The following is a 13,138-nucleotide window of genomic DNA, read 5'->3' as shown; positions in this document are numbered from 1 at the left end:
ACTGATGTAGAAGCTCCATTCACCTTTTATGAATGCTGAGATATATTTTTATTTCCCAGATCCCAGATTCTGGTCCTCAAGACCTACCGCCTGTGGATGGTCCAGATGCCAGTTTGATGTACCCAGTTCCAGCCAACATCAGACCTGTGTTAAGTAAATACCGAGTGGAGGTGAGTTAGGGAAAAAATAATCCTCCATTTTCTTTTTTGCACCATTTGTTATGGATTCTCTGTTGCTTTGGGGCTACATGCAAAACACTTGCTGTCAAGAGCCTTAAAAAAACAGGGAGGTGATTTCTGTTTATCTTACTTTCTCACTGTAATAACATACCTACATGGCCTCCAAGTCTATGGATGGATCCACACTGTAGAATTAATGCAGTTTGACACCACTTGAATGCATTGAAATAATAGGAGTTACAGTTTTATAAGCATTTTGGTCTTTTTTGCCAAAGAGTGCTAGTGCTTCACCAAACAATAACTCCCATAACATTGAGTCCTGTCAGTTAAAGTGGTGTTGAACTGCATTAATTCAAAATTAATTCAACATTAATAAAACTAAAAGCCTTACCCCACTGTTTATCCTTTTTGGGCTCTGCTAAATTACATATTTTTTTATTCTTACCTCATCCAGGGTTTTATCATTTCACCTCATCCAATTGGCCTGCCCATTCTGTTTGATTCTATATTGTGTTAATTTGCTTTATTTAATTTATTTTGCTACTGTATGTATTTTATTCTGATATAATTTTTTGTTGTCTGCGTTCTGTATTTTTATTTTGCTGTATTATGGAGCCCCCAGTGGGGCAGTGGGTTAAACCCCTGTGCTGGCAGGACTGAAGACTGACAGGTCACAGGTTCGAATCCGGGGAGAGGCGGATGAGCTCCCTCTATCAGCTCCAGCTCCTCATACGGGGACATGAGAGAAGCCTCCCACAAGGATGATAAAACATCAAATCATCCGGGCGTCCTCTGGGCAACATCCTTACAGACGGCCAATTCTCTCACACCAGAAGCGACTTGCAGTTTCCCAAGTCGCTCCTGACATGACAAAATATATTTATATATACTTTTGCTGTATTGTATCTTTGGGCTTGGCCTCATGTTAGCCGCCCCGAGTCCCCTTTGGGGAGATGATAGCGGGTATAAATGAAGTTTATTTGTTTATTATTATTATTAATTCTGCTGTGTACATGTGCCTTTAGTGTGCTAATGAGCTCATAGAGAAGCATATGTTTCTTAATACTGTAGACCCAAACAGTACATAATCCCACCCATGTTTCCATTGCTAAAAGTATTGTATATGCATTAAGATTACTTTAGATACTCCTTGGCCTATTGATACATAAGCCTTCTTCCAAGGTGCTGAACTTTTGAATTATTCCAATTTAGCCTCAAAACACTCCTATGAGGTAGGAAAACTTGGCAATAGCTTCTTTTAGGACCCACTTCGGACTTAATGGCTGAATTGTGGCAATTACATTTGGGTCATCCAATGTAATAGGGGCCCATGTCAGGATCTCAGGATGACCAATGTTTGCAATGTGTATTTCAGGAGCTAATTCATATTCGTCTTCAGTGGAACTGTAAAAGATAGTGAAGGACAAAAATAATAGAGTTGGGGAAGTTGACTGAGTATGAGCTTAACTTCTGGAGCCATTAATAATTGTTGAGATGTTAGAAGGATGGAGTAGATAACAGACAAAATGGATTTGTCTGTTATAGCTGTAGCAAATGTTTTTGTTACAAGGAGTTTTCAAATTAAAGATATCTGATAAGTTTGAAAGAAAGAAGTTTTTAAAAAACAGCAAAAGAATTTACAGCCACAATAATCATTATTCTATTAATATAAATACAGAGGAACAAAAAAGAGAAGATATTTTATTTTTGCGTACATTCCCTGAGTTTTTAAAATAAACTATTGATTAAATAAATATCTTATTTCAAACTGGGGAGAGGTTAAATCTTATTGTTGGTCCAATTTTATTTGGATAGGTTTTTTTCACGTTAGGAGTGACTTGAGAAACTGCAAGTTGCTTCTGGTGCAAGAGAATTGGCTCTCTGCAAGGACATTGCTCAGGGGATGCCCGGATGTTTGATGTTTTACCGTCCTTGTGGGAGACTTCTCTCATGTCCCCTTATGGAGAGCTGGAGCTGACAGAAGGAGCTCAACCTGCTCTCCTCAGATTCAACCCACTGATCTGTCTGTCAGCAGTCTTGCTGGGACAAGGGTTTAACCCATTGTGCCACCGTGGCAACATAATAAAGAGGTCACTTAAGAGCTAAATGGCGCGTGATGCTCCTCACTTTATCCTCTTAGATAGCAGGATGCAAATTATCACTAATTTTGCACAGAAAAGTTATAAATTGAAAATAAGTATTAAAACCTGAGTGTTTTTGGAACATGTCCTTACAATATGTCATTTTCTAAATGACATATTATAAGGACATGTTTCAAAACCACTCAGGTTTTAATACTTATTTTCAATTTATAACTTTTCTGTGCAAAATTTACATATAGGTGCTTACTGGGGGAAAAGAAGAACATAATATAGTAGACCTCAGTTAACCAGCACCCATGGAGGATTGGTAGTAGGCTTGGGCCCGATTCAGTTTGAATGAAAATTATTATTTATTTATTTATTTACTTGTATATTGCTCTTCTCAGCCATCAGGAGACTCAGAGCGGTTATTATTTGTAATATTTGGTGGTCTGGTTCATATAATTTCTGAAAACAGAATGGGTAGGAGGGAACGAAAAAGCTTGGCAAAAAGGGATTACGGGAGCCAGATTTTATTGGCTACTGGAGAGGATAGAGTTAAGTCTACAGGGACTGCTGTGGGGCTCTAGGAGAAGATGGGATTATTTCTCCCTCCCTGGCAGCAGTATCCATCTATTTCTTTTTGGAAAGTTTCCTAGGCTCCTCTTCCAGAGAGGGCCCTGCTGGGAACTCACATTCCCAGCAGCACTTGCATGGAGCAGGCATTGAAAAGTATTTCTTTTTTTTTTTTCTTACTCCAAAAGTCTCTAAGTTCCCCTTGGAACATGAAGTTTTTCTGTGTGTTTCTCAGCCAATAAAAAGCCTGGTTGTGTGCATGTTCTGATTGGCAGAGAATAGACACAACCGGCAACTACAATTCCCAGAACCCTCTCTTGAGGTTTGTCTTAGTTTAAAAAATATTATGGTTAAAACTTAAAATAATTCCATAAAATCAGTATATTGGTGAGTGGTTTTGAAACTTGGCAGACCTGCAGTTGTAAATGGGGTATGAAACGAGGTATGTTTCATGTATATAGGTTTTTAAATGACTGAGGATTGAGCCTTTAAAGCTTCCTATTGTAGTCAATGGGCCGAATCTTTGCCTAATGAAAACAACAACACCCCTATCAATTTGAGTAACTTTTCAGTAAATAGAATGAGGGGTTAGCTGAAAATGAACCACCAAATGGCATGCCTTTTGGCCGAATTGCACACCCTAATTGGTAGATGGCATGATTTCTGCACAGAATTTTTTTCCAATGTAAAACAACCAAATGTGGATTTTATGCAGAATATACTCCCTATTATAGGATTTTATTTTCAGAAAGCAGCTTTTTCTGCTCTTAAAATTGAGGAAGAACTTCCTGACTGTGAGAGCCATTCAGCAGTGGAACTCTCTGCTCCGGAGTGTGGTGGAGGCTCCTTCTTTGGAAGCTTTTAAACAGAGGCTGGATGGCCATCTGTCAGGGGTGATTTAAATGCAATATTCCTGCTTCTTGGCAGGGGGTTGGACTGGATGGCCCATGAGGTCTCTTCCAACTCTTTGATTCTATGATTCTATATGTGCATTGATATAAATTCTGTGCAGAAAATGCAGTTTTCCAAGCAAAACAGGTGTTTGCCAATTTTCCGCAAAATTCATCTTGAACAGTAAAGGTTCTCGTTAGTCCAGAATTCCTCTCTTGAGAGATTCTCAACATGTGGACTTCCTTCTTCCTTTATTCATTTATTTAAATCCCTACTGTTCTTCAAAGCTGTGGCTCAAGACAGCTTACAAAAAAATAAACAAATACAAGTATAAGCCCCTATAAAGATATAAGTAAAAATGTTAAGAGTTACTTTTGAAATGCAGTCAAAATCTAGCGAGTTGAAAGCATTAAAAACAAGCCCTTTAAAAGCACAAAGAGAAAGGTCAGTAAAGCAACATACTCTTGAAAGCCCTTTCAGTCCATTCTTTTAAATCCTATAGGAATAGAAGAGTTGTCCTTTACTGATGGCAAAGTGCATTAAAGTAGGAGACAGGGAGCGATCACTAGGAAGACATATCTGCTCTTTGTAATATCCACTCAATATGGGGATAACAATCTCAGCTTCGCTTGCAGGATTAGTGCAAGTATTAGCCAGACAGTGGATAGATAAAAGCATTTGACCACTTGTATTTTATGGATAAAGTAGATATGGCTTATTGATTTTATGTCTTCCTTTGTATTATATGTTTTATGGCTGGTGTTATATTGTTTTATGATGGCTATGTATAGATTCAGGCCTGAATATCCTAAATATCACTCTGATTATTGAAAGCTAAGCAGGCTCAGCTCTAGCTCAGTGGGTTAAACCCCTGTGCCAGCAGGACTGAAGACCAACAGGTTGCAGGTTCGAATCTAGGGAGAGGCGGATGAGCTCCCTCTGTTAGCTCCAGCTCCCCAAGCGGACACATGAGAGAAGCCTCCCACAAGGATGATAAAAATATCAAATAATCCGGGTGTCCACTAGGCAACATCCTTGCAGACGGCCAATTCTCCCACACCAGAAGCGACTTGCAGATTCTCAAGTTGCTCCTGACACGAAAGGAAAAAAAAGCTCTAGCTAGTACTTGGATGGGAGGCCACTAGCATATTCCAGATTCTGTAGGCTGTATTTCAGAGGAAATAGCAAAACCATCTCTGAATATTCCTTGCCTTAAAAAAAAACCCTATAAAATTCATGAAGTCTGCATAAGTTGATACATAATTTGAAGGTAGACACACACATATGGATTCTGACTATTGTTTGATGTTTTATATTATATTATTGCTGTACATTGGGGGGTCCGGTGGTGAATCAGGTTAAACTGAGCTGCTGACCTTGCTGACCAAAAGTTCACTGGTTCGAATCCAGTGAGCGAGGTGAGCTCCTGCTGATAGCCCCAGCTTCTGTCAACCTAGCAGTTCAAAAAGATGCAAATGTGAGTAGATCAATAGGTACCGCTTCTGCGGGAAGGTAATGGCTCTCCATGCAGTCATGCTGGCCACATGACCTTGGAAGCGTCAACTGACAACACCAGCTCTTCAGCTTAGAAATGGAGATGAGCACTACCCCCCAAAGTCAAACACGACGAGACTTAATGTCAAGGGGAAACCTTTACTTTTACCTTACTTTTACACTTGCTCAAAATCTTTAGAGATAGGTTATTTATTTATTTATATTTATAAATAATACATGTACCATTATAAATCCATTAAATCTTGTAAAATACTAGTGTTTATCAATAAAATGCATTATCAATAGATGTGTTATTTCTGTTTCTGCTGCTGCAGGTTCTCTTCTGGGGTCTTCGTGAATTGAAGAAAGTGCAGCTGCTCTCGGTGGATCGTCCACAAGTTCTCATTGAATGTGCCAGCAAAGGAGTGAAATCGTGTGTCATCCAAAGCTACAAAAACAACCCTAATTTCAATATCCTGGGAGACTGGTTTGAAGTGGTACGTATATATCTATGACTCACTCCTAACTGAACCCTTAAAAAAAAAGAAAAGAAAACATCAGTCAAGTAAAGTTGGGTATTTCATACAGAAAGACATACAAGGATCCCAAGATCAATCCCAATGCCGTGATTAAAAGTATTAGATTGAGGCCGGAGAGAAATGGGTTCAAATATTGCCTCAGATATGGAGATCACTAGATAAATTTGGGCCAAACATGCTCTTATTTGAAAGGAATGAAATGTGGTGCAAATAATGCAACCATGTTTTATGTATTTTTACAAATTAAATGTAGGTCGGTGAGCACTACGTAATAGCACATTCTAATTAGAAAACAGCCTTCAATGGACAATAATAGGAAATAGATACACATTGAAAACAATAGTAAACTTGTCCCTAAAGCTAATGGTTGAAACATTGAGATCACAACTGGAGAGGAAAGTTTTTAACTAATACATTCTCCTCTCAAGTAGACGAGCTATAGCTATTTCCAGAGAATTGAAGAGTTACGCTTTCTAGGTGTGAAAAATAATTTCCCAATATATTTGGTATTGCTTTACAGCATGAAAGTCTATAGGCAAAGAAAATTCAAGAATTTGGGGTTTTCAAGCTGTGACAAGTCTTTTGTCCCAAGGGACTTGTGAGTTGTTAGATAAAATTTTGAATTCAGCAAATCTGAAAAAAAAAATCCCGATATATCTGGCTTAGTTTCCTGTGACTCACCATATAGGTTTATGGGCAAAATAGCTATATGCATTTGGGATTTTCAAGATGTTATAAGACTTGTGAATTTATAGATGGAGTTCGAAACAATTTTGCTTAGATTTTAGGTGAATTTTGAGGATCTTACATATATGTAACGAATGTAAAATGTCAGTCCTAGTGACAACCTAGACAATAATAATCGAGTTAGCATATATTTAGCAATATGCATCCTGAAATAGTGAAAAATGACTGCTATAGCATGGGATTTTGCTAATCTATGCATTTTGCATTTGATGTCCTTTGTTTTATGGCTTGTCATTGGTAAATATACAGGATTAATTTCCAAGTCTCATTATGGAGGCATGCATCTCTAAGAAAATCCCATTGCTAGGTCGAGGGCAATGTATTTATTGCAAGGAATACACATTCTCCTTAATGTTTGGCTTCATTCTCAGTTAATTATATGGGTCATTTGAGGTTGCAGCATTGCTGAAGATCTGAATGTGTATTCCCTGCAAATAAGAACAAGATATAAATATAAATTTAAAATGTAAAGAAAGATTTGCAGGTATTTTGATGGTAGTTTAGTAGGACTCCTAACAGTTTTCAAATTTTGTACGTTTTAAAGTCACAACTGAGTTTTGCATGGATTTAGAGCAGTGGCCCTTGGGACTCCCAAATGCAGTTGCAAAATCCCCAAAACCGCATTTTCAAAAATGCTGATTTGAGGATAATCTTTCACCTGAAAACTTTCCAAAACTATTCAAAACTGGCTGCAAAGGTAATGGTTTCTTTCCTCCAGAACCCCCTCAGCCTCTAAAAAATGAAATTTGACAAAAATCGAGGGGGAAAAGCACTCGGACATCACTTCCAGTGTAGGTTAAACCCTTGTGCCGGCAGGACTGTTGACTGAAAGGTTGGTAGTTCAAATCCGGGGAGCTGGGTGAGCTCCTGTCTGTCAGCTCCAACTTCTCATGTGGGGACATGAGAGAAGCCTCCCACAGGATGGTAAAACACCTGGGTGTCCCCTGGGCAATGTCCTTGCAGACGGCTGGTTCTCTCACACCAGAAAGACTTGCGTTTACTGAAATGCAATTTTTTTGTGGGGGAGGGATACTTCTTATTCTCCATAGTGGCCCAAACTAGTTTAGAGGAACTCAATGAAAATATATGTTCTTCAAAAAAGAAAAAGAAAAAAGAAAAACTGAAATCAATAAATGTAATTAACTTAGCAGAATCAAATTGCCAGGAGATTTTCGTGTACATTTCTAGGCTATATGGCTTGTTTAGTCTCCAATTAAAACAAAATCCTTGGTGGTCCCTTTGAAGTATTTGTATTTCTTGCCATTGTAAAGGAAATAAATAATGGCTTGTTATTGGGTCTTGTGCTTTTTTCTCTGTAGGAACTGCCTGAAAATGAGCTGCTGCACCCTCCCCTCAGCATCTGCGTTGTGGACTGGAGAGCCTTTGGCCGCAGCACTCTGGTTGGGACACACACCATCAACTGCCTGAAGCAGTTCCTATTCAAGCCTAAAGAACTACCTGCTCCACCAACAAAGGAGGCTGACATCATAGAAATCGATAATGGTGAGAAGTGCCAAGCACCTTCACACCAGACATGTTGTTGTTGTTGTTGTTGTTGTTGTGTGCCTTCAAGCCCTTTCCTATCATGTGTGAGTCACCCAAGGCCACCCCATAGGTTTCCATAGCCAAGCAGATAATTGAACCCTAGTTTCCAGAGTCATAGTCCAACACTCAAATCACTATACCATATTGAGTCTCACCTCAAATATAGAAGCAGAGCACAAGATTTGTATACCTGTGCAAGATCAGTATTTCCATACCTGGGTTCTCCATTTGGAAAGTTTCTCGGGATGTAAAATTGAGCAAGTTGCTGAGTTGCAGTGATGCTGAGTTAGACTAGCTAGTGTGATCCAGATCTGCTTTGGCTTCTGGTGAGGCAGCATATTCATCAGCTTGTTGGGTCAATTAATTTCAGATGCGGTGGGAAAACAAAGAGAAAAAGAAACACAAATCTGTTGACCATCCTTCATCCAAAAACATTCAAGGGGCGACACTTCTTATGGACAGATACACATTTGCCAGCATTCTTATGCACATGCAAAGATGTATAGGTCAATACATGAAAGCCAGTGTGGTATAATGGTTTGAACATTGGATTATGACTCTGGAGAAGATTGATCAAATTCATGCCTGGTCATGCCTATGAGGGACTTTGGGCAAGTCACACTTTATCAGCCTCAGAGAAAGGCAAAAGCAACCCTCCCCTGAACAAGTCTTGCCAAGAAAACATGGGAATAGGTTCAGCTTAGGGCCACTATAAGTCAGAAGCACATTGAAAGCAAACAACACACACAACACTGTTCAGTGCAGGGAATTGTATTCTGTTCATCCCACAGTAGCCAAAGGACTCACCAATTCACTCTGATAGCCCTTCATTCTGTTGCTGGAGGAGATTGGAAAAATGTCTCGCTGTGTTCCCTTATCCAGATATAGATTGATAACACCATCCACTCAGATGCCTGGGGGACCCCAATAGATCTCAGTGAAATATGTTTTCAGTATGTATCTGGCTATGAGAATACAACTAGACATTATTCTTACTCTTCTGATATGGAATAACATACTCCAAGCAGTATAGGAAGCAGAGGACAGCGCTTTGAAAACCATAGTTTAACAACTATACCACTCTGAACAAACCCAATTGCATCTGATCTCGGTAGCTAAGAAGGCTCAAGCCTTGGAAGGGAGACCACTAGGAATATGGTCTCCCTTACAAAGAATCCTGAATTAAACTTCTAGTGGGAACCGTACCTGTTTAGATGAATCAATGCCCCAAGGAGCTTCCAGTGCTTTTAACTGGTAATCTAAGATTGGGAACCACTGCTCTACTTCTTCTCGCAGAATTATAATTAGCAGCATTCTGTGGTCAGAGAGGATGACTATTAAACAATTAGAAGTCTGTTCTATTGACAATTCCACAGGCTCTCTATGCTGAATGTATATTATAAATTACTCCCTCATGTAATTTTGTATGTACTTTGCTTTCCAGTTACAACCGCATCAGCTCCACCTCAATCTCTTCTACCTCAACAGCCACCAACAGATCATATCTACATCGATGTGGAACATGGGGCACCTGTCCCTGAGCCACAAATAGCAGCCCCTGAGCCACAAATAGCACCAGCAAAAACACCAGCTCCAGCACCTATGGCAAAGCCACCAGATTCGCTCAAATCTACACCATCTTCTCCCTTTGATGCTACAAAAGATGAAAAACAAAAAGTAAGTCTCGCAAATGGCTGGTTTCCTCCTCTTGTAACTTTTTTTTTTGGCATTTTCCAGGGATGAGCAAAGTGTGGAAAACATGTGTCATCCTCAGATGCCCCAAACAAAAATGAGTGGTATTCAAGTGGATAGATTAGATAGATAGATAGATAGATAGATAGATAGATAGATAGATAGACTGGTTGATTGATTGATAGATATGGTAGGTGAAGCATGCAATTTTAAAATAAAATAAAATAAGAGTGACATTCCATAACTCAAATCTTCTGGTAGAAGCAAGACTTACAATGTTAAAATAGGAGCACCTATTTAGTGAGCTTCTCATTATCATTTACTGCATCAGAATGAATATCACTGCTGCATAAGATGCTTTAGATACAGATTTTAATTGATAACTGCTCCTCTCACATACTGTAGATAAGTTTTAGAAGGAACCTGCAGATCCATTCTTTTCTTCATGGGATTCCTTTATTTCCTGTACAGACATGAATCCCATAGGGTTTACCATCTACGCTAGATGGAGCAAGGTTATAGACCCAGCAGGATTTTGGAAGAAGACTGGAGCTAGAAGATTGTCTATGGGCAGCAAAGCTGTCAAACATAGCTATTCTCATCAGCTTTTTTCTTTCTAGGGTTTAAGAAAATCAACCCGGCGGTCCAGTAAGAGAAAAAAGAGAACCATAGCTGATGAATCTGCTGAAAATGTGATTGATTGGTGGTCAAAGTATTATGCTTCTGTCCAAAAAGTACAAAAGGTAAGGGCTCCAAAGTTATCTGCTCCCATATTTTTATAGAAAATTTAAAGTATGAGGTCCTCCTTTTTAGGGATCCAGCCATTCCCTCCATTGTCTCCTGTTGTTCTTGCTCCCTTCACACAATATTCAACATTTCATGTTTGTTGAATATATTTTGTTTTCATGTGAGCGCATTTGTTTCATTTCCTCCACAACATTTTATTTCCTAAATATTTGTGTGTGGGGTATTTCTACAAAACTGGAGATTCTCCCAAGCCTCATTAGAACTCTATGTTGTTTGTGGGTGGCATTGTTTTAACAGGGGAGAAGCAATAGAAGCAATAGCACTGTAGATACAGTGAAAGTACTGGGGCATATCTAACCAGATTTCCGCCTTTTCCTCATATGACCAAGGAAGACAATATTTTGCACAATTCTCATTTCTGTGCAGCAGAGTCATGGGGATGACATAAAATTCCAGAATGCTTTACTTATTCATGCAGCAGATTCTTTACAGACAATTTAGAAAATATCTTTCCTTGATAACTTTTCATTGAAATATGTGTAAACTTACCAATACCAAAAATGAATCAGTTGCACTCAGATTCCAAATATGTAGGTAAGTGAACCTGTTGAGCAGAATCAAAAATAAACCTTGCTTCCTTGAAGATTAATATATTTATTGTGACATAGTTTGAATGGTCTAGAACAGTGATTCCCAAACTCTAGTTTTCAGTAGGCTTGAGCCTGGATATGTTTTTAGCCATTTCCTTTGACCAATCTGGCTTATTAGATTTGTTTGGGTGCCCGTAATGACAAGGAGCCAACCGTCACAGATTCCCATCCAAAATAAGACCACGTGGCAGCTGATCTTGGCTCCTGTTCCCCTTTTCGGCACCACAGTTTAATCTTTTTGATTTTCCTTGATTTTCCTTTATTCTCTTGCTATTCTTTTTATTTAGTGGGACTGACTGGGATTTGGGGACATGCAGGGATGGGTGGGTGAGTGGAGTTGCGCCCATATTTAAGGACTTGGGAGAGTCATCCTTTTAGGTTTCTTCTTCTTACCTTCTTCTTTAAATACTTCTAAAAGATAATTATTATTTTTAATCCCAACAAACAAACAGAAAATCCTCATTCTCTGAAAACTACTCCCACCTAGTTACCATTCATGTAGAGTATGAAGTAGAAACAATTTTAAGGAAGCATTCAACCCAGAGATTGAAGCGTGTCCACTCCAGACAGGGCTGCATGGGAGCAAAAAGAGGGTTATGTTGTTGTACGTTTTTCAGGCTATATGGCCATGTTCTAGAATGCTTATGACCATATAGCCCAAAAAACCTACAACAACCCAGTGATTCCAGCCATGAAAGCCTTCGACAATACAAAAAGAAGGTTTTTTTTTTTTCAAGGAAGCCCAGGGAGATAGCCCCAGGTAGATCGCTCTTTCTTCCCTGGGAAGTGGGAAGCCTCCTTAAATGCCTTGGAAAGCTGTGTTCTGGGAGAGAGTGCACACGCCTGCAGCCTGTCTCCTCTAGAGTAGAAAGAAACAGCTTTAGCAAAGCATTAAAACCAGTCTCCTCTACAGACAGAAGGGAAAGATTGCAGAAAGAGTGACTCTGATGCTTTTAATACAGGTCTTAATGAAGGATATAGAAGGGGAGTCTATGGGAAGTCGTCCCCATAATGGGCAGGATAGGTTGCTTTCTTAATCTTGTTGCTGACACCCAGGCTCACTTGAAGGAAAAAGGAAAGGCTCCCGGGAAGGGTGCTTTCTTAACCCCGTTGCTGAAACCCAGGCGCCCTTGATGGAAAAAAGGAAAAGGTCCCAGGAACATAAAGGGGAGCCTAGTAAGTTCCCTATTGCCACCAATGGGCCGGATCTAGCCGCAGTTTTTGGCTGCAGATCAAAAACAGCTATTCAGCTACCCACCCGTTTTGGGGAGTCATGTGAAAACGGATATGGATGCCTACCGATATCCAGCCAGCAGAAATGGATCAAAGTTTAGCCTGAATGCACAAGCCTAGTTTTCAGACTTAAACTCCCAGATCAGGGATTGTGGGAGCTGAAGTCCAAAATACCTGGAAAAGAAGTCTTTGGAAATTAGTGAACTACAATGAACACATAGATATATATCTATGCAAAGTAAAGGATTTGGTGTTCTATGCAATTTTGCAGGACATACACTTTGTACATTGGATGCCATAACAATTTGGCTCTTACACACATCTATGTTTGTGTGTACAGTATGTGTTTGTGTACACTTATCAACCAAGGATAACACTTTACATCCCTGTTAATGATCTTTATTATGCCACAGGCTTCCTTGTCTGGCTGGTCTCTTTCACTCCTTCTTTCTTTCCCCGCTGAGGATGTTTCATTAATTATGAATTTACAGAGCTAATGGTATTCCATAAAATAGTAATAACTGCCTTTCAGAATCTCAGACATTTAGAAAAAAAAATGTCTGGGATGTATGCAGGACACCCTACTGTTTTCTAAAAAGGTCTTTAGGATCTGATTGTTCCAGGATGCTTTTCATTGAATATAATCTCTCTTATATGCTAGAGATGTATTGTATTGTCGAAGGCTTTCATGGCCGGAATCACTGGGTTGTTGTATATTTTGGGGGGCTGTATGGCCATGTTCCAGAAGCATTCTCTCCTGATAT

The 13,138-nt window shown here is 39.4% G+C and overlaps 1 protein-coding gene across 1 annotated transcript in view; it reads left to right on the top strand.

The window, feature by feature from the left end:
* Positions 1 to 13,138, top strand: part of FER1L6 (fer-1 like family member 6) — a 124,746-nt gene that overhangs the window by 58,685 nt on the left and 52,923 nt on the right. Inside the window, exons 23-27 of the mRNA XM_067467013.1 lie at positions 60 to 170; positions 5,557 to 5,718; positions 7,827 to 8,010; positions 9,497 to 9,729; positions 10,365 to 10,487. Of these exons, the coding sequence (XP_067323114.1) occupies positions 60 to 170; positions 5,557 to 5,718; positions 7,827 to 8,010; positions 9,497 to 9,729; positions 10,365 to 10,487 (813 nt within the window). The remainder of the gene's footprint in view (positions 1 to 59; positions 171 to 5,556; positions 5,719 to 7,826; positions 8,011 to 9,496; positions 9,730 to 10,364; positions 10,488 to 13,138) is intronic.

The sequence above is a fragment of the Anolis sagrei genome, chromosome 4, assembly GCF_037176765.1.
Source record: "Anolis sagrei isolate rAnoSag1 chromosome 4, rAnoSag1.mat, whole genome shotgun sequence".
In the NCBI taxonomy this organism is placed as follows: Eukaryota; Metazoa; Chordata; class Lepidosauria; order Squamata; family Dactyloidae; genus Anolis; species Anolis sagrei.
The sequence above is the reverse complement of the archived record's forward strand: the minus strand, read 5'-3'. Positions and strand labels throughout refer to the sequence as shown.